Here is a 22,709-nt window from a genome sequence, read left to right as displayed (position 1 = left end):
GCTCATGACCTAGCTACTGCCTTGGTCTCTGGAGTAGGAGCTCATCCGCCCTACAAACGGGGAAGGAGGGAGTATGACACAAACAACGAGGTCGTCGCCAATCTCTACAATCGAAACTTGGGTTATTCCCAGGGCTCTTATTGGGCCACGTAATCAAAAATTTTTTCTACCGCTGGATTCAGATCGTACGGATTTTAGGCTCCCGTCATCACCCCCACCTCCAAAATCCAGATGCCTCCGTCAGGTTCTACAGCCATCGAGAACAAACAGCAGTCCATTAAAAAACATCCTTGACGTTTCCTCTTCCCAAAATCACCGTCGCCCCTTGCACTTCCGTGTCGCAGTCAAAACTCATCTTTCTCTGCCGACGTCGATCCCGCCGGAAGAAAGCTTCCTGCTCCACCACCACCTAGGTATGCAATCTACCTCAACTCCCTTGCCTTCTGCACTCGCACCGATTCGGCCACGGCCTCCATTCCGCTGTACTGGTACGGTCCCCTATTTGACGGCGACGTCGGGCTCGGGGTAGGTTATTTGGACAGCGTCAAAGAATGCGTCGCCCCTCCAGTCCGTCCCTCTCCTCGTCCCCCGCCCCACTCCAGATTGCGTAGCAAACCACCAAAACGGAAACCCTCTTGCGCTTGTACCTCCTTATGCCCTCGAATTCTGGAACTAGAACAAGCCAAACGCAATTCCTTGCATGTCCTGTAGTCAGACCAAATACATATTTAATTGTGAACCATAAATTTACTATCCACAAAGTTTTTCAAATTCTCCATACTAAACCAGTACTATTCTTTTGTTTTCCCTGCAGTAGGCTATAATCACATCAAACAGGAAGCTGGAAACAAGAGATCCTAGATTAAGGTAAATATCACAATTACTACACAGCTTTTCTCTTCATTGATTTGTGCTACAAGTTATGTCATTGATCTAAATTTCAGAATTAGAAACTACCATGATGATACACTTTTAAATTTCATTTTCATTTGACATTAGCACATCAGGCTCCGTACCATTGTTCTTTACTGATATTCTTCCCTTTTTTATTATACTAATGGATGCATACAATTTAGTATGGCACGCACTAAAAGGAAATTTGCAGAATTTACACCTCTAGAGAAACAACCCGACACAAAACGAGCTAGACAGAATAGAGTAAATTTAATAGCATGTAAAAAAAAAGGAAAAGGCAACATGACGAAGATGACAATGCTAAAAGAATAAAAGAAAATAACTCATATGACATATATCCAGATATATCTCACTCGTACCTATATAGTAACCAAGGGATGCTCTCATTTAGCCCTAAATATATTGAATATCTTAAAGAATCATATGAAGAAAAATCATATATTGGAAAACAAGAATATAAATGTAAACATTGTAATGCTATGTTCTGGTACAACGAGAGAAATAAGAAAGGCACATATAAAAATAAAGAACCAACATACTCAAACTGCTGTAAAAATGGAACCATCAAAATACCAAAATACAGGGAGCCCCCTAAGTTCCTATTAAACCTTTTACAAAACAGAGATCAGCCTGTATCAAAACATTTCTTTCAAAAAATTCGACAATATAATAGTTTATTTTCTTTTACATCTATGGGTGCAAAAATTATAAGTGAAATAAACAAAGGAGATGGACCATACATTTTCAAGATAAATGGCCAAATACACCATCATATAGGATTATTAATACCTTCAAGCAAGAATGAACCACAATATGCTGAACTATATATTTTTGACACACAAAATGAAATAACAAACATAATTAAAACATTACACAAGCAAGAACATTCTGAAATAGATATAGATCCTGAAATAGTAAGACAACTAAAAGAGATGCTAGATGAAAATAATCCACTCGTAAAAATCTTTCGCCATGCACACGACATACTCGAAAAATATAAAGACATAGATATTAGCATTCGAATTATATGAGCTGATAAAGGTGACCCAATACAATATGAAATGCCACATACAAAAGAACTTGCATTATTAATAGTTGGAGATTTCACCTTAGAAAAGTGCCAACGAGATATAATTGTAAGCACAAAACAAAAAGCATTGCAACGTATATCAATTCTCCATCCTGCTTATATGGCATTGCAATATCCTCTATTATTTCCATATGGAGAAAGAGGATTTGAACTTGGCATACCTTACTATGAACAAGGAAAAGATTGCAAAACTAAAATAAAATGAAAAACTGTCACAATGCATGAGTTTTTCAAATATCATATGCATTATAGACCAGGACAACCGAATCCATTCCTTTGCTATGGTAGATTATCAAAGCAAGTCATAGTTGACGCACGAGCAATGGAAGATGAAGATAGACTAATGTACATTTCGAGAAATCAAGACAAACTAAGAGCTGAATACCTACAAGGCATATTTGATGCTGTAGAAAAAGGAATAACTGATGGTAGCCAAATTGGCAAAAAAGTTTTACTACCATCAAGTCATGTAGGCTCTAGGCGTTATATGATACAAAACTACCATGATGGTGTAGCAATATGCCGTGTTTATGGACCTCCAGATCTATTCATAACATTTACATGCAACCCTAAATGGTGTGAAATAACTTCAAATATACTTCATGGAGAGAAACCAAATGATCGACCTGATGTGATTGTACGAGTATTCTATATAAAACTTCAGGAATTGCTAAATGATTTATGGTCCGGCTCTATATTTGGTCCAGCAATAGCTATCTTGTATTCAATAGAGTTCCAAAAAAGAGGTTTGCCCCATGTCCATATCTTAGAATGGATAGATAAAAAAGGTGATGAAATAACCCCAAACATGATAGATCTATGGATATCAGCTGAAATACCTAATCCACATGAGGATCCACTAGGATATGTTCTTGTAGCAGAACATATGATGCATGGGCCATGTGGAGAAAAAAAAATCAACATTTCCCTTGTATGAAAAAAGGAAAATGTTCTAAATACTATCCAAAGGAATTCCAAAATGAAACGACTTTTACTGAAAATGGATTTACTTAAAAAGCTCACATAAACGTAGATGAGTAGTTCCTCATAATATTAAGTTACTTAAAAGATATCAAGCTCACATAAACGTAGAATATGTAAATAAAAGTGGGCTGCTCAAATATCTTTGTAAATATATTCATAAAGGACCAGATAAAGCAATAGTTCTATTTGAGTGTACACATACAAATAACCAACACACAATAGACCAACAACCTAAAGATATAGATGAAATTAAAGAATATTTGGAATGTAGGTACATATGTGAGCAAGATGCAATTTGGAGATTACTAGGCTATGATATACACCATCATTGGCCATCAGTTGAGAGATTACCGGTCCATCTACCATTACAAAATAGGGAAAATTCGATTCATGCCACCACAACTCCGTGAAATTGGGTTTCACGTTGAAAATCATGCCACTCAATGGCATCGATTTCAACATGAAATCAAAAATCGTGAAATTGTAGTGGCATGGATCCAACTGACCCTACAAAATATCGTTAAGCTATGTAAAAAAGCCAAATTAAATATAATAGCAAAAGATCCCAAATTCCAAAAAACAAAATTAACTGAATGGTTTGAAGCAAACAAATAATATCCAGAAGCAAGAGAGTTAACTTACTGTGAATTCCCACAGCAGTGGACATGGGATGACTACAATAGAAAATGGACAAAACGCAAACAAAACTTTAAAATCGGACGCCTATATTATGTAAATCAAATAGAAGGAGAGCGATTTTATCTAAGGCTACTACTTATGACAGTAAAAGAAGTTACATGATATAATGATTTAAAAACATATAATGGCATAACATATAGAACATTCAAAGAAGCTTGTGCAGCACGTGGCTTATTACAAGATGACAACGAATGGTATGCAATATTTAACGAAGCCATAAATTGGGCTACAGCTCCACAATTACGAAATTTATTTGTCACTCTCCTAACCTATTGTAATCTACAAGATGAACAAAATTTTTTTGATACCAATTGGAGGAAAATGTCAGAAGATATTGAACATGATCTAAAACTACAATACCATCCTTACATATACAATCCTACAGAATCTGAACTTCACGATTCAGTTCTAGCAGAAATAGAACAACTTCTAACTAAAAATGGAATCAATATAACAAAATATAACCTACCACAAAGAACAACATCACCCAAAATTATAGCATAAACAACTTAATACAGGTCAAAAGGAAGCATTCCATAAAGTGATTGATAGTGTACTAAGACATGAGCCAAATATATTTTTCATAGCAGGTCATGGAGGTACAGGAAAAACATTTTTATATAACACAATAGTGTCATATCTAAGAGCAAGAAAAAAATAGTACTAACCGTAGCCTCATCCGGAGTAGCTTCACTGCTACTTCCAAATGGACGCACATCACATTCACGATTTCATATTCCAATTGAGATTGATGAATTATCAATATGTGAGGTAAAAAGAGGAACAAAATTAGCTGACCTTTTCATTGCAACTGACCTTATTATATGGAATGAAGCTACAATGACAAATAGACAATGCTTTGAGGCTCTTGATAGGTCATTCAAGGATATCTTATCCGAAAAAGATAACAAACTAGATAGCATACCATTTGGAGGAAAAGTAGTTGTTCTAGGAGGAGATCCAAAGCAAATATTACCAGTAATAGAAAATGCTTCAAAGGCACAAATTATAAATGCATCAATATTTCGATCATACTTATGGAAATATGTTACAAAGATATTCTTGCATGAAAATATGTGTTTACAGAAAATTAAAAATAATAATCTTGAATATAAAGAATTGAGTGAATTCAATGATTGGATACTTCGAATCGGAAATGGATCTGAGAAGATAAATATGATATCAGAAACTACAACAGATCCAGATAGTGATATAGTCGAAATACCTCAAGATTTATTGTTGTCTACAACAGGAAATAAAATAAATGCCTTGATTGAATGTACATATCCAGACTTTCTTAGTAACTACAACAATCCAGAATATATAAAAAATAGAGCGATTTTGGCTACAACAAATGATATAGTAGAAGAGATTAATAATTACATGGTTGACTTAATACCAAATTCTGAAAAAGAATATCTTAGCGTGGATTCAATATCTAAGTGTATGGACGCTATTAATGATGCTCATATACTCTATCCAACTGAATATCTAAATACTCTAAATGCTAATAATTTCCCAACACATAGACTAAAACTTAAAATTGGTATTCCTATAATGCTACTTCGAAACCTAAATCAAAGCCAAGGTTATGTAATGGAACTAGACTTATAATAACAAACCTAGCAGAACATATTATTGAAGCAGTTATTATAAAAAGCACTCACATAGGTGATAAGGTACATATTCCTAGAATAAATCTTACCACAAAAGGTTCTCACTGGCCATTTGTATTGTGCCGACGTCAATTCCCAATAAAAATATGTTATTCTATGACTATAAATAAAAGCCAGGGCCAAACACTAACAAATGTTGGACTTTACCTAAAAAAAGCATGTTTTCTCACATGGCCAACTATATGTTGCAATCTCAAGAGTGAACAACAAAAAAGGCTTGAAAATATTAATCGAGAATAGTGATGGATCTTGTGGAAACACAACAACAAATATTGTATTTAGAGAAATTTTAGAAATGATCTAACAATTCCTTTTTTTAAAAAATACATCAATGTTTTCATACATAATCAAAGCTCATCTCTTTCATTCTTTTGCAGAGTAGCTATATCATTGACAATGATACCAATACATGGTGAGCTTACTACAATATCTGATCTGCGTCTATCAACAACAAATGCTGTTTAACATGTAAGAGTATCAAGAATGTGGGAATTCAGAGAAGGAGGAAATGAAAGAGGAAATATGAAGCATCTTGACTTGGTTTTCATTGACCTGAAGGTATTTTTGTGATCCATACAAGTACTAATATAAACCCAATATATGCGTGTCTATATTCCAACATTTCTAATCTATCTCACAAAAAATTTCACATGCAGGGTGATGCAATCTATGCTGAAATACCACCAGATGTAATACCAATTTTAAAGCCTCAACTGAGCGAAAAACTAATCATTTTCATTGGCAAGTTTGTAGTTGAAAAAGCTAAACCTGGATATAAGGTGGTGCAGAACCCATATATGCTAAGGCTCAACAGAAGGACTATCATTGTCAAATCAAATGCTAATGATCTGGAATTTCCAAAGTACACATTCTCATTGACTCCAATTGAAATATTGCCACAGTTTGTCAAAAATAAAAAACGTTTCCTAGGTATATTCTTTTCTCAACATCAATGACCCTCTTACAATTGAATTTTTATTTTTTAATACAAAATTATACTGTAATTACGGAATAATACCCTGGATCTGTGGAATTTCAAAACTATGCCCCTTTCGTCTGCCCAGCTAAATTTCGTTTACCCGAAGGACGAAAATACGGTATTTTCGTCCGATCGTTAGACGAAATATAATTTCGTCGAACCAGTAGACGAAAATGCATTAAAAGGACAATTTTCGTGGGGCTTGCTAATTTTTGTCTACCCATTGGACGAAATTTAGTTGTCATCAGCAGCTCTGAGTTCTTGTTTTTGAATAGATATTTGAACACCTTTCTGAAGTTTTGCATAAAAATAAATCATACATTTTTGTAGTCCAATGTTCCCTGTACTTAGTGGTAAAATTTTTTCCAAAGATTTTACATAAAATAATTTTTTATATACGTCCAAAATGTGCCACTTGTAATGGCAGAACATAGACTTGGAAAAATTCTAAGTCTATGTTCTGCCATTACAAGTGGCTCATTTTGGACGTATATAAAAAATTACTTTATGCAAAACTTTTGGAAAAATATTTACCACTAAGTACAAGGAACATTGGACTACAAAAATGTATGATTCATTTTTGTGCAAAACATCAGAAAGGTGTTCAAATATTTATTCAAAAACAGGAACTCAGAGCTGCCAATGACAACTAAATTTCGTCCAATGGGTAGACGAAAATTAGATTTCGTATATGAAATTTATAAATTTCGTCCAACGAGTAGACAAAAATTAGCAGGCCCCATAAAAATTGTCCTTTTGATGCATTTTCGTCTACTGGTTCGACGAAATTATATTTCGTCTGACGATAGGACGAAAATACTGTATTTTCGTCCTCTGGGTAGACGAAATTTAGATTTCATCTGCTGGGCAGACGAAAGGGGTATAGTTTTGAAATTCCACAGATCCAGGGTATTATTCCGTAATTACAGTATAATTTTGTATTAAAAAATAAAAATTCCTTACAATTATTTATTCTACAAATGTATGCATTTATAGTTCACTAACATGTAAATATTATTTCAGATGTACTTGGAAAAATCACTGCTGTCTCAAATCCTGCAGTAGTGCGTAACACTGCAGGAGATCTCATGATGAGAAGAATAATAAAACTGCAGGACCTAAGGTATATCTTTAGTCCGTAATATTTGATATCTAATATTTCCATCCCAAATATGATAAGTAATACAAGTATCAAACAAAACTTTAAACAGGGGAAATACAATAGATTTATCTCTATCAGCCATGTGAAGCGTCCCCTCATAAGAGAAGACTTAAATGTGATACCAACACCAGTCTCAGGAGGCTGATGACACATTTATTACATCAAATGGTTCATCACACAACGATATTAACTCTACGCGGTAATGGGCAGAGAAGCGCCACTATCGCGAGGATTACAACCCACACCCACACAACGATATTAATTATAAAAAGGGGGTCATCAGAGTCTTGCGCCATGCGAGATCTCCTGCGGGTGACCCTAATCCACATGCAAGGTTGGGTGCAGGACGGTACCCTACTCGATGTCCTCGAGAACGAAGTCTGGGTCATCCTCTGTAAAAATTAAGAATGGGGTGAGCACAAACGTACTCAGCAAGTCCAACCACACCCACGGAAGGGGGAATAAAGAGAATATAATGCACAGGGTAATTCAAGGATAAGGTTAGGGTTTACTTTTGCGGAAAGCTAGATTTATGCATGGGTTCATTTGAAAGCAAGCATTTCCAAAACCAGTTTTCCTGTACCGAGTAACACGAGGGGTTGATCCACACAGGATCCAAGTTTTAAGCTGCTACTGGACTCCTCATCCGCCGTAGCACACGGCACAACTGTCGGACACTTTTCCAAAACAACTCACGCCAACCCATCCCAAAATAAACACTAGTTATGTGAGCACACCGTAACTCGCCCAGTACCGTGGGCACGGCTATTCGAATAGATTTTAACTCTGCAGAGGTGTGCAACATTACCCACAAGCGGGGTACCGCAACTCGATCATCTTAGTGTCGGTGCAGATACCAACAAAGCCATTACCCACCTTAGCTAGACCTGACTAGCCATTACGGGATCCACCAAGGGGTCATTGACCTATCACAGAGGTTCTAACAGGGGCATAAGTCACACAGAGCTAATCCCTTCTCCTTGATCACCCGTTGCTCTCAGCTCTTCTGATGGCTATCAGACTAACTAGTGGGGTTTATGCTAAGCCGTTGCCCATTCAATGGTTGAGTGGTTTGCACGATAGTGGAGTTAGGTGAGAAGACACTCCAACTCAGTCCTTAATTGTGACAAGATGGATATCTCCCTTCCTTGCTCTGCCACACAGGCACGAGCACACCAAACGGCAAATCACACAGAAATGCCATCCATCCCATCTAAACTCATCTTTCGAAATTTCACATTTTTCCCTTCCCACACACTTACACATTTTCCTTTATAAAACAAATTGTATTGAGTTTATGGTCCTAAGCGTTCTAATAGCGATTAACGTCCAAACGCATTCAGACATTAACCTAGGTGGTCAAGGAATAGTTATAACAAATCAAGGGGTGGCTATCCAACCGTGTTTTCAGCAGACAAAACATATGCAATTTTGTAAAACAGACCAATATATTGTGTTTATAAAAACTGGGAGAAAACATGCATCAAAGGGCGGGATTGAACTTGCCGTCTTCAAATCCTTCCGGGAGGTCCTGATCGAAGCACTGTCCTTCGGGTTCGAGATCACGGAACTGGTCCTCGTTCGCTGGCTCGCAGTATTGCTCATCGATGGGTTCTCCTTCGTTCACACCGTGATCTACGACGCATACAAACAAACACACAATCAAGAAAAAGAAATAAAAGTTTTATCGTTGAGCTCGAATAGGAAACAATTAAGATATGGAGATAGAAGTAATATTTTTGGGCGGTTTCCTAATGGCATGGCCAAAACTATGTTAGGAATGACGTGGTAAAGTTTCAAGTCGATCGGGAGTTGTTTGGCGCATGAAATGATAGGTTACAGGGAGGTCTAGGGGTTAAATAAGGAGTCAGGGACCTGATTGTAATTATTTCTAATAGTGGAAGGGCTTGATCATAATTTCTGGAAATATCCGGGGCATACTGAAAAGGTGTAGGGGTTTATTTATAAATGTGTTATATAGTGGAAGGGTCTTTCTTTAAATAGGGAGAGCATGGGGGTTTCTTTTGCAAAAGATTAAAAGGGTGGAAGGGTTCTTAGATAAAAGAAAGAAAGGCCAGGGGCCTTTGGGCAAAACTGCCCAGCCTTCCCCTTCTTCCCGACCGAAACATGGGAGGGGAGAACAGGGGCGCCGGCGGCGTCAATCCCGACGCTCTGGGCCACGGCGGCGGCTGGGGTGAGGGGGAAAAAAGGGAGGGGGCTACTGGGATTCGATTCCCGGTCCTACCACGGGCTGGGACGGTGCGAGGAGGTGGGACGACGAGGGCCGGTTGCGGTGGGCGGAGGTGGCTGCGGCGGCGGTGCTGCAAGGCCGAGGAAGGGGCGCGCGGGGCTGGACAGGTTCGTGGAGGAATGGAGGCGAGCCAGGGGTCCCTTTATAGCTGAGGGAAGGCGGTGGAGCGGTGCGGGGCTGGTGGTGGCGGCCGGCGAGCGGCGCGGCGAGCCTTAATGGCGTTCGGCCGCGTTCGCGTGTCGCGGAGCGGCGTGCGGGCGGCGAGGCGGTAGCAGTGGCGAGCACAGGGAGGTGGCAGCGGCGGCGTGGGGCTCGGCGTGCAGGGCGGCGCTGTTGCTAGGCGGCGGGTGGCGCGGAGAGCGCAAGTGGGAGTAGTGCGTGGGCGGGCCCGGGAGCAGGGTCGAGCGGGACCGTGGGCGGGCGGCGTCGAGCTGCAAGCGGCAAGCGGCACGGCGGGCGGCGCGCGTCGTGTGGCGCACGCGCGCGTGGGGTGGCCGGGTGCAGACGCACGCGCGTGTGGGCGGAGGAGCAGGGTCGGCGCGTGGGCGGCCGCAGCGTGGTGCGGCGTCGTGTCTCGGTGCGCCGAGCGCCGCGCGCGTGCGTGCGGGCGTGTGTGCGTGTGCGCGCGGGCAAGCTGGGGCGGGGCGCGTGCACCGGGGCGAGGTCGGGGAGCCGGGCCGGGCGTGAGCGCGGGTCGAGCGGCCTGCTCGGAGGTGTGCGGGAGTGGGGCAGAGGAGGGAGAAAGGAGAAGGGAGGAGGAGGGAGAAAGAAAAAGAAAAGGAAAAAGAAAAGGGGAGGGAAAAAGAAAAGAGAGAGAGAGAGAGAGAAAAAGAAAGAGAGAAAGAGGGAGGAGGATCGCACCGGCGCTGATCGCGGTGGGCGGCCGCGCGTGGGCGACAGGCCACCGGGCGGCATGGGATGGAAAAAGAGAGATGGGTACAGTCGGCGGAAAATAAGAAAAGATGGAACGACGATTGAAATCGGGTGTCGGGATGGCGAAAATTTTTCTGGTTAGGGTTAAATGAGCTCAACGATGAAAATAGTTTTGAAATGAAATATTTTAACTCATGATTTAATTTGGTGGATTTTGGGATGTCACAAACCTAGCCCACTTAAAATGAATCTCGTCCTCGAGATTCGGCTGGCTCCTAAACAGATGGGGAAACTCCTTCTTCAGAGCGTCTTCGCGTTCCCACGTAGCTTCTTCTACTCCGTGCCTGCTCCACTGGACTCTACAAATCCGTACCTCGGAGTTTCTTGTCCTCCTAGTGACTGTGTCTAGGATCTTGACCGGTATTTCCTGGTATCGTAGGTCTGGCTGCAGATCTATCGCTTCTATTGGCACGTGTTCTGCCTCGGGTACTCTCAAACACCTTCTTAACTGCGAGACATGAAACACTGGGTGTATATCCGACATTTCTTCTGGTAGCTCTAGATGGTATGCTACTGCTCCGACTTTCTTCAGAACTTGGTACGGTCCAATGTACCGAGGGGCCAACTTTCCTTGTACTTGAAATCTTCGAGTTCCTCGAATGGGTGAAACCTTGAGATAGACGAAATCTCCTGGGTTGAAACTTATTTCCCGTCTTTTCTGGTCCGCGTAGCTCTTCTGTCGAGACTGGGCTGCTTTCAGCTTTTCTCTAATCTCGGCAACTCTTTCTTCTGCTTCCTTTATGAGTGCGGGTCCGACTAAGGCATGTTCTCCAACCTCTGACCACATCAGGGGAGTCCTGCATTTTCTGCCATAAAGAGCTTCAAATGGCGACATGCCTAAACTCGCTTGATAATCGTTGTTGTATGAAAATTCCGCATAGGGTAAACTTTGCTCCCAATCCTTGCCATAGGTAAGGACACATGCTCTCAACATATCCTCCATGATCTGATTCACCCTTTCTGTCTGGTCATCCGTTTGCGGGTGATAAGTGGAGTTGAAATCCAACTGGTGCCCATGGCTTTATGCAAACTCTTCCAAAACTTAGAGGTGAATTGAGTCCCTCTATCTGAAACAATTCTGCTAGGCACACCATGTAACTTTACTATATTTTTCACATAGAGCTTGGCTAGCTTTTCTCCACCGTAATTTGTCCGTACGGGTATGAAATGAGCCGATTTAGTGAGTCGATCCACTATTACCCATATGGAGTCATGTCCTTTCTATGTTCTGGGCAAACCCACTACAAAGTCCATTCCTATCTCATCCCACTTCCAAACCGGGATGGGTAGGGATTGCAACAAACCTGCTGGCTTCTGATGTTCGGCCTTGACTCTTTGACACGTATCACAGTGGGAGACGAATCGTGTAATATCCGCCTTCATTCCATTCCACCAATACTTTTGTCTTAAATTCAGATACATTTTGGTCGATCTGGGCGAATGGAATATGCTGAGTTATGAGCCTCGTCCATGATCACTTGCCGGAAGCCTCCTTTCTGGGGCACACAAATCCTATTTTTATACCATAACGTTCCTTTATCATCCACTCTAAAATCCGGTGCCTTGTTTTCTCCAGTATGTTTGCGGATCTTCATTAAATCCTTGTCCGAACCTTGGGCCTTTCTGATTCTGTCCTCTAGTGTGGATGGGACGTTCAGCACGTGGCTGGAGCCTCGAGGGACAATGTGCACATTCAATCGTGCCATTTCCTCTCGCAGATGATCATCCTTGGGTCCATAGGATTTCCGGCTTAAGGCATCGGCTACCACGTTAGCCTTGCTAGGGTGGTAATGAATTTCTACATTATAATCCTTAACCAGTTCTAACCACCTTCTTTGCCTCAAATTCAAATCTGGGTGGGTAAAAATATACTTCAAACTCTTGTGGTCGGTGTAGATCTCACACTTATTCCCAATCAAATAATATCTCCAAATCTTAAGGGCATGCACTACGGCTGCAAATTCCAAATCATGGGTTGGATAATTCTGCTCATGAGGCCTGAGTTGGCGGGAAGCGTATGCAACAACTTTCTCGTCTTGCATCAGTACACAACCCAATCCTTGTTGGGATGCATCACAATAGATGACAAAATCCCGATGAATGTCCGGTAGGGTCAGCACTGGAGCGGTCGTCAACCTATTCTTCAATTCTTGAAAACTCCTCTCACATGACTCTGTCCAGGTGAATTTCTTCTCTTTCTTGAGCAGCTTTGTCATGGGCCGGGCTATCTTGGAAAATCCTTCAATGAATCTCCGATAATATCTAGCTAATCTAAGAAAACTTCTAATTTCACTGACGTTGGTTGGTTGCTGCCAATTGGAGACTGCTTCGACCTTCTCGGGGTCCACTGCTACTCCTTCCGCGGTTAGAATATGACCAAGGAAAGCTACTTTCTCCAGCCAGAATTCACATTTGCTGATTTTGGCATATAACCTGTGTACTCTCAATTTTTCCAGTACTACCCGCAGATGTTGCTCGTGTTCCTGAACACTCTTGGAGTAAATAAGTATGTCGTCAATAAAGACTATGACAAACTTATCTAACTCATCCATAAACACCTTGTTCATGAGGTTCATGAAATATGCAGGTGCATTGGTGAGTCCAAAAGACATTACGGTAAACTCAAACTGTCCGTAGCGGGTGACAAAACTTGTCTTTGGAATATCGCTTTCTCTGATCTTAAGCTGAAAATATCCTGACCTTAGATCAATCTTGGAGAAGTACTTGGCTCCTTTTAGTTGATCGAAAAGGTCATCAATCCTGGGAAGGGGGAACTTATTCTTGATGGTAACTTCGCTCAGTGCCCGGTAATCTACACACAACCTCATACTCCCATCCTTCTTCTTGACAAATAGGACTGGGGCTCCCCAAGGCGACGAGCTTGGCCTGATGAAGCCAATTCATTGTAATTCTTCCAGTTGCTTCTTTAATTCTGCCAATTCGGAGGCTGCCATCCTATAGGGTCTCTTGGCTATAGGGCCGGTTCCAGGGACAAGGTCGATAACAAACTCTATATCCCTATCTGGTGGCATCCCAGGAAATTCTTCAGGAAAAACATCTGGGTATTCACTTACTACCGGGACTTCTTCCAAGGACTTGGCTTCCATGCTAAACACCATTGGGTCTGATCCACTTACCCGGGTATGGCAGGTCACTCGTACTCTTTTTCGGGTTTGTTAGGTGTACCACCTTGTCAGTACAACCTATGAGACCATTGTGTCGGCTTAACTAGTCCATTCCAAGGATCACGTCTATTCCCTTAGACTTTAGTACTACTAAGTCTGCTAAAAATTCTACCCCACTTAAATTGATCCTTACCCGTAGACAACCTAGTTGACACTTGATGTCACCTCCAGGCGTCCGAGTTAATAGGGTTGTTATTAGTAGTATTGTAGGTATATTGTGTTTTTCACAAAACTCGAGGATATGAATGAGTGTGATGCTCCATAATCAAATAGTACTATTGCAAGAGCTGAGCTGACTAGGTACTCACCGAGCACTACGCCCTGAGCTCCTTGAGCCTCCTGCGCATTGATGTGGTTGACGCAGGCTCATCCAAATGACTGCTGGGGCTGCCTCATCTGCTGACTGTTGTTGTTGGTGTTGTTGTTGCTGCGGATGGGCACTCGGTTGGCACCTGACAGAACTGTCCTTGGTCCATTCACCGTGATGAGAAGGCTAATGTAGCAGGCTTGTTCTTGGCATATGGGCAGTTGGCAATGAAATGTCCTGTCTCTCGGTAGTTGAAACAGACCCTAGCATTGCTGTTGTTGGTGGTGACTTGACTGGCATTGCTCTGCGAGGCCCTCATGGTGTTCTGGCTCCTGAGCTGTGTGTTAGGGGCCTGTGGGCCTGTCACCTGAGATTGAGTCCTATACTGCATTGGGGCCTGGGATCTTGGTGCAGTGTAGCTGAAACTTCTTGGTTTCTGAAAGCGATCCTGCTGACGGGACTTGCTTTCCAAAAACTTGCGCTTGTTATCCTTCCTTTCTTCAATTTTGGCCCTCTCTGTGAGAATAGCCTTGTTCATCAGAGTATTGAAGTCAGGGTAGATCTGAGGGATAAGCAAGGTCCGGAGTTCTGGGTTCAGTCCTTTCTTGAACATGTCCTGCTTCTTTTCATCATCGTTTACTTCTTTTGGTGCATAACGGGCCAACTCTGTGAACTGATGGGTGTACTCTTCCACCGACATGCTTCCTTGCTGTAGTAAGCGGAACTCATCCGCCTTGCGCTTCATGTTGGCCGAAGGGATATGATAGCGACAGAATTCCTTCACAAACTCTTTCCATGTGATGGTGGAGGCATCTTCGGCAGCAGCACAGTAATTCTCCCACCAGGCTAAGGCAGTCCCGGTGAGTTGGTGAGCTGCCAGAAGGACTTTGTCTCGGTCCTGGCATTCAAACGGCTCGAGCTTCCTCTGGATCACACGAAGCCAGTCGTCTGCATCCAAGGGGTTGCTGGATCCGGCAAAGGTGGGCGGCTTGGTCCTCAGAAAAGCTGTCAGCTTGTCGTTCATGTTTTGCTCTCGAGGCCGCTTGTTGATGAGTGCATTGGCCAGTGTTTCCAATATGAGGGTCTGGTTGTGGATTATCTGTGACAGGTCTCTGAGGGGTGGTGGTGGTGGTAGTGGCACTTCTCCTTGATTTTCTTCTCGGTTCTGGCTCACTTCCTGTTCATCCTGAGGAGGGTTCTGTCCATTAGGCTGCACTCCCGTACCAGCGACTGCAAGGTTTCGAATGCGGGAGGCCCTCGTAACGCTTCGGGAAGCCATCTGTAGATTGGGTAGAGTTTTTGTGAGATTGGGATTAAGTGATGTTTAAGTTGTTTAATTCGTATTTTTGAAAAGGCAGAATCTACCTTCTGCCGAAAAGCACACCGACTAACAAGCACACGAACATGACAAACAACAAGCACAAACAACTTTATTACTACAAGGGAGGGTACAACGCGGGGACAAGACTAAGACGCGTACTACACGTCCAGGTACAGGTTCACACTTAAGGGTACAGCTTAAGCCAAAGGAGCTGGAAGGGTACAACACTAGGATGGCGTCGGGCATTCTACTCGCGGGGCGAGCCTTCTTCCGGGGTGGAGTGTGAAAGTTGTCCTTGCTTGCCATCCTCTAGGTTTCCATTTTCCAGGGGTTGCGTAGCAGCTTCTCTTTCGACGGTGGCAGTAGGCCCTTCGGGGTTCTCGGGTGGGGCTTGTGGGGTTCCCAAGAGTGGTCCCCATCCAATGACGGGCGTCCCGAGTAGAATATGGTCTTCTCCTATTGCCGGGACTGGTGTTCCACTTCTGGTCCATTCTTGCATACGCCGGTCTCGGGCTTGCCTGAGGCTCTCCTGAGCAACTGCTTCACTGCTGACCGCGGCTGCGGCTCTTGCCTCGGCTTGGGCTGCTCGGATCTGTTGCAGTCTTACCGCGAGCTCTGCTTGCTCGGTTCGATGGGTCTGTTCCCGCAGAATGCTGGCTTGCTCGTCAAAGAGCTGATCCAAGCAGGCTAGGTACGTAGCCACTTGGTACAGGGGGTCTTCGCCATGGCGGCGCCGTTCCAGACTTCTCATGTGTGCTTCCCAAACTGGGGTTCTGATGGCCGGCAGAAAGAACCTCATTGATGTGGAAGCGAGGTGTCTTTCAAAAATCCGGCACAGGTTACGGAATGCCTTTCTGACGGCAAAGGGATAGGTGTCTTGGTGCCTAAATCCTGTAGCGGTCACTCGCCATGGCTGGATGTCGGGGTAGCGGTCACTCCTGGCGATAACAAGGATCACCCTGCAGCGGAGGGTACCATGGTGCTCGTACTCTCTGCTGTAGTACCTTGGGCGTTCTGTAACGCCAAGGCTTTCCAGGGCATTGATCAACAGGCTGGGGAAGCCAGGTGCAGCTTGGCAATTGCCCTGGGTCCATCCTTCCTCAGCCATCTGAAAACAAAGATAGGGTGAAAAATTTTGCACGAGTATTTGGATACAAAGGGAACAGATGGTACTTATTATTTTAACATGGAGGGGTATAGTTTCCATGGATACATGGCTGTTAGGATAGGGTTCTAGCTTGGAGTGCTACTCCTATCATGGGGACTCTTCCTCGATCTGGATAGGGCGCTTCTTTGGTGGGTGGTACTGATCCATCACATCATCTTCAGTCTGAGTACCCTTATCCCAATGGGTTTCTTCGGGTTCTTCCTCTTCAGTCTGTGTGCCTATATCCCAATGGGTTTCTTCGGGTTCTTCCTCTTTAGTCTGAGTGCCTATATCCCAATGGGTTTCTTCGGATTCTTCCTCTTCAGTCTGAGTGCCTCTATCCCAATGGGTTTCTTCGGGTTCTTCCTCTTCAGTCTGAGTGCCTCTATCCCAATGGGTTTCTTCCTCTATCCACCCGCCCATTCCTCTGCGAGCCTTGTATTCTTGCACTTGGGCTTGGAGAGCGGCTAGGGAATATTCGGCGCGTGCGGCTCTTGTCCGTTGTTCCTCCAGTTCTTGGGTTGCCTTTTCTGCCCTGTGGATTTGTTGCTTGAATTGTGCCGCTTGCTCGTGGTAAAGTTCATCCAGGCCGGTGAGGTAGATGGATAGGTGGGAGACCGTATCTTCCAGGTCTTCTTCTTCTCTTCTAAGTCCTCTCATCCGGGCAATCCATGAGCGTCCTCTTCCTTCAGTGGGCGGGAAAAATCCCATAGAGGTTCGCTGAAGATGGTGCTTGTAGATCACACATAGACGTCGCATGGCTTTTCGAGTTGCTTTTTGGTAGGTGTCAGGGAAAAGAAATCTAGTGGTGGAGATGAACCAGGGATCCACATCAGGGTAACGGGTGCTCTTTCCCACGAAAATCATTACGTCGTACCGAAGAGTGCCCCTGGAGTCGTACTCCCGGTAGACGTACTCTGGTGGGTCCACCACTCCAATGCGTTCCAGGCTGAGTATCAATAACTTAGGAAGGCCGGGCTCTGCGTGACAAATTCTGCCAATCGATCCATTGTCAGCCATCTAGAATAAGGCAGGAACCAGTGGTGAGTGTTGTGTGAAAGAAGAATTAAGGAAGGAAAAGTCCTAGTGTGAAAGGGTCTGAAAAAGGGTTTCGCTCCTAGGGTCATGTCCTGCGGCCAACCTACGGCTCTGATACCACCTAAAGCGTCCCCTCATAAGAGAAGACTTAAATGTGATACCAACATCAGTCCCAGGAGGCTGATGACACATTTATTACATCAGACGGTTTATCACCATACAACTCTATGCAGTAATGGGCAGAGAAGCGCCACTATCACGAGGATTACAACCCACACCCACACAACAATATTAATTATAAAAAGGGGGTCATCAGAGTCTTGCGCCATGCGGGATCTCCTGCGGGTGACCCTAATCCACAGGCAAGGTTGGGTGCAGGACGGTACCCTACTCGACGTCCTCGGGAACGAAGTCTGGGTTTTCCTCTGTAAAAATTAAGAATGGGGTGAGCACAAACGTACTCAGCAAGTCCAACCACACCCACGGAAGGGGGAATAAATAGAATATAATGTACATGGTAATTCAAGGATAAGGTTAGGGTTTACTTTTGCGGAAAGCTAGATTTATGAATGGGTTCATTTGAAAGCAAGCATTTCCAAAACCAATTTTCCTGTACCGAGTAACACGAGGGGTTGATCCACACAGGATCCAAGTTTTAAGCTGCTACCAGACTCCTCATCCGTCGTAGCACACGGCACAACTGCCGGACACTTTTCTAAAACAACTCACGCCAACCCATCCCAAAATAAACACTAGTTATGTGAGCACACCGTAACTCACCTAGTACCGTGGGCACGGCTATTCGAATAGATTTTAACTCTGTAGAGGTGTGCAACTTTACCCACAAGCGGGGTACCTTAACTCGATCGCCTTAGTGTCGGTGCAGATCCCAACAAAGCCATTACCCACCTTAGCTAGACCTGACTAGCCATCACGGGATCCACCAAGGGGTCATTGACCTATCACAGAGGTTCGAACCGGGGCATAAGTCACACAGAGCTAATCCCTTCTCCTTGATCACCCGTTGCTCTCAGCTCTCCTGATGGCTATCTGACTAACTAGTGGGGTTTATGCTAATCCGTTGCCCATTCAACGGTCGAGTGGTTTGCACGATAGTGGAGTTAGGTGAGAAGACACACCAACTCGGTCCTTAATTGTGACAAGATGGATATCTCCCTTCCTTGCTCTGCCACACAGGCACGAGCACACCAAACGGAAAATCACACATAAATTCCATCCATCCCATCTAAACTCATCTTTCGAAATTTTATATTTTTTCCTTCCCACACACTCATACATTTTCCTTTATAAAATAAATTGTATTGAGTTTAAGGTCCTAAGTGTTCTAATAGCGATTAACATCCAAACGCATTCAGACATTAACCTTGGTGGTCAAGGAATAGTTATAACAAATCAAGGGGTGGCTATCCAACTGTGTTTTCAGCAGGCAAAACATATGCAATTTTGTGAAACAGGCCAATAGGTTCTGTTTATAAAAACTGGGAGAAAACATGCATCAAAGGGCGGGATTGAACTTGCCGTCTTCAAATCCTTCCGGGAGGTCCTGATTGAAGCACTGTCCTTCGGGTTCGAGGTCGCGGAACTTGTCCTCGTTCGCTGGCTCGTAGTATTGCTCGTCGATGGGTTCTGCCTCGTTCACACCGTGATCTACGACGCATACAAGCAAACACACAATCAAGAAAAAGAAATAAAAGTTTCTCGTTGAGCTCGAATCGGAAACAATTAAGATATGGAGATAGAAGTAATATTTTTGGGCGGTTTCCTAATGGCATGGCCAAAACTATGTTAGGAATGACGTGGTAAAGTTTCAGGTCGATCGGGAGTTTTTTGGCGCATGAAATGATAGGTTACAAGGAGGTCTAGGGGTTAAATAAGGATTCAGGCCCTGTTTGTAATTATATCTAATAGTGGAAGGGCTTGATCGTAATTTCTGGAAATATCCGGGACATACTGAAAAGGTGTAGGGGTTTATTTATAAATGTGTTATATAGTGGAAGGGTCTTTCTTTAAATAGGGAAAACATGGGGGTTTCTTTTGCAAAAGATTAAAAGGGTGGAAGGGTTCTTAGATAAAAGAAAGAAAGGCCAGGGGCCTTTGGGCAAAACTGCCCTGCCTTCCCCTTCCTCCCGACCGAAACAGGGGAGGGGAGAACAGGGGCGCCGGCGGCGTCAATCCGGGCGCTCCGGGCCACGGCGGCGGCTGGGGTGTGGGGAAAAAAGGGAGGGGGCTACTGGGATTCAATTCCCGGTCCTACCTCGGGCTGGGATGGCGCGAGGAGGTGGGGCGACGAGGGCCGACGGCGGTGGGCAGAGGTGGCTGCGGCGACGGTGCTGCAAGGCCGAGGAGGGGGCACGCGGGGCTGGACGGGTTCGTGGAGGAGTGGAGGCGAGGCAGGGGTCCCTTTATAGCAGAGGGAAGGCGGTGGAGCGGTGCGGGGCCGGTGGTGGCGGCCGGTGAGCGGCGCGGCGAGCCTTAATGGCGTTCGGCCGCGTTCGCGTGTCGCGGAGCGGCGTGCGGGCGGTGAGGCGGCGGTAGTGGCGAGCACAGGGAGGTGGCAGCGGTGGCATGGGGCTCGGCGTGCAGGGCGGCCCGGCGAGCGCACGTGGGAGCAGTGCGTGGGCGGGCCTGGGAGCAGGGGCGATCAGGACCGGGGGCGGGTGGCGTCGAGCCGCAAGCGGCGAGCAGCACGGCGGGCGGCGCGCGTCATGTGGCGCACGCGCGCGTGCGCGTGTGGAGATCGTGGGGTGGCCGGGTGCAGACGCGCGCACGTGTGGGCGGAGGAGTAGGGTCGGCGCATGGGCGGCCGCGGCGTGGTGCGGCGTCGTGTCTCGGTGCACCGACCGCCGCGCGCGTGCATGCGTGCGCGCATGCGCATGCGCGCGGGCAGGCCGGGGCGGGGCGCGCGCACCGGGGCGAGGTCGGGGAGCCGGGCCGGGCGTGAGCGTAGGTTGAGCGGCCTGCTCGGAGGCGTGCGGGAGCGGGGCAGAGGAGGGAGAAAGGAGAAGGGAGGAGGAGGGAAAAAGAAAAAGAAAAGGAAAAAGAAAAGGGGAGGGAAAAAGAAAAGAGAGAGAGAGAGAAAAAGAAAGAGAGAGAAAGAGGGAGGGGGATCGCGCCGGCGCCGATCGCGGCGGGCGGTCGCGCGTGGGCGACAGGCCGCCGGGCGGCGCGGGATGGAAAAAGAGAGATGGGTACAGTCGGCGGAAAAGAAGAAAAGATGGAACGACGATTGAAATCGGGTGTCGGGATGGCGAAAATTTTTCTGGTTAGGGTTAAATGAGCTCATAGATGAAAATAGTTTTGAAAAGAAATATTTTAACTCATGATTTAATTTGGTGGATTTTTGGGATGTCACAGCATGCGGGCTCTAGAGTTTGATGGTGATGCTGTCCTTCAAATTGGACAAAAAAATCATATAATTGCTATCTTCGTTGGCACCTTAATGAGACAATATAAAGACGTAACACATTTTCTAAGTGGAACAGCAGCTTGTCGCTGGTATATCAATGAGAATGATATACCTGCAATAAAAGCATTTCAGAGAAGGCAATTTTGTAATTTTGTAAAGTAATTAATTTTACATGTCTCTGCAATTTTACATGTCCCTACAACTAATTTTACATGTCCCTACAACTAATTTTACATGTCTCTGCAATTTTGTAAAGTACTATGTATACTCACCTCAAATATTAAGAATATACTTTAATCCAATAATAGTAGACAAAGGATCATAAATATTGATTCTGCAGACATTGGGCATGTACGTGTGAGTGCACACCACAAAGAATTCCTCTCTAACAACTTAATTCAAGTGTAATACTCAGATTCAAAATTGCATATACTCTTAAGTCTTTCCTTTTTTCCAAATTAAATCAGAAATACTTTTACTCTTAAAGTTCTAAAGCCACTCGTAGTTACTACTCTATGCATGCATGTTATTTGTAAAATATATAAATACACTATGCACACATAATATATTCTCATGATCATTTTTGTTTATCTTTCAGCTTACCAGTGGACGCAATAGCTGTTGAAAAAATTGATTTACCAAATGAGGATCAGACTCATGTAGCTTTTGAAGAAAAGAATCTGTTACAGCTGAACGACATAGATCCTTTTACTCAAAAGGTACATATTGACAACTTCATTGCCATGTACTGTTTCCATCTTTTATATCATATATCCAAGCCTAGGATCTTATACTTCTTTATTTTAAAGGGTGAACGATATCAGTGCACTGTAACGATCATAGGAATACCGGATAAACAACATTGGTGCTATCGTGCTTGTCGTGTATGCTCATCAAAAATGATATCAACACCTGATGGGTTCCTGTGTACAAAGGATGGAGGCTGCCCTTCAAAACAATTTGAATGGAAGTAAGAAATACTAAACCTAAATAACACTGTACTTATTTCACTTCTCTACTAAATTAAATTAATCAAACAAATATTTGCAATCTTTCATGTGCAGGTACAAAATTCCATTTATAGTTGCAGACGACACATATAGTCTTGAGTTCATGATGTTCGAAAGAAGAGCTGCTAACCTTATTGGTAAGAGTGCTGAAACATTAAGGAAATACAATGATCCAAATATAATTCCAAGCGACATTTCACAATGGATTGGCCACAAGTTCACATTTGTTGTAAGGATTCTATATAAAAAGAGTATGAGGACTGAACATCCGTCATTTGAGGTCCTGTTGATAAAAGAACGCCATGGAAAGCAGGATGTACTGCCATTATTAAGCAGTCAGTCATCCGCACTAGGACAAGGAATATCATCAGCTATAGTTGCAACCAAGGATCTACCTGAACTAATGACTATATCTTCTAAAACACCAACAGATCAGGCAAGATTGTATAATCACCGATGATATTATACTGAAACAGAATATGCTTCCCTTTTACATTATGCATATATTGCTAATATATTATTCATACTATAGGAACTTGCAATGCTAACTCAATCCATAGGAGAATTTGATGATATGGACATTGA

The 22,709-nt window shown here is 44.0% G+C and overlaps 1 protein-coding gene and 1 long non-coding RNA gene across 2 annotated transcripts; both read left to right on the top strand.

Annotated features, from left to right (window-relative positions):
* Positions 1-794: 794 nt before the first annotated feature.
* On the top strand, positions 795-6,255 carry LOC120713870. Its single transcript, XR_005691305.1, has 3 exons — positions 795-867; positions 5,742-5,922; positions 6,021-6,255. It is a non-coding gene; the product is annotated as an uncharacterized LOC120713870 (long non-coding RNA).
* Positions 6,256-7,006: 751 nt separating this feature from the next.
* Positions 7,007-22,584, top strand: LOC120713155. The gene is made up of 5 exons (XM_039999161.1): positions 7,007-7,010; positions 7,367-7,466; positions 21,713-21,833; positions 21,924-22,084; positions 22,179-22,584. The coding sequence occupies exons 1-5, from the start codon at positions 7,007-7,009 to the stop codon at positions 22,582-22,584; spliced, it is 792 nt and encodes a 263-aa protein (XP_039855095.1).
* The last annotated feature ends 125 nt before the right edge of the window (positions 22,585-22,709 follow it).

This window comes from Panicum virgatum, chromosome 6K (genome assembly GCF_016808335.1).
Source record: "Panicum virgatum strain AP13 chromosome 6K, P.virgatum_v5, whole genome shotgun sequence".
Classification (NCBI taxonomy): domain Eukaryota; kingdom Viridiplantae; phylum Streptophyta; class Magnoliopsida; order Poales; family Poaceae; genus Panicum; species Panicum virgatum.
Note: the sequence above shows the minus strand (reverse complement) of the source record. Positions and strands in the feature narration are given on the sequence as shown.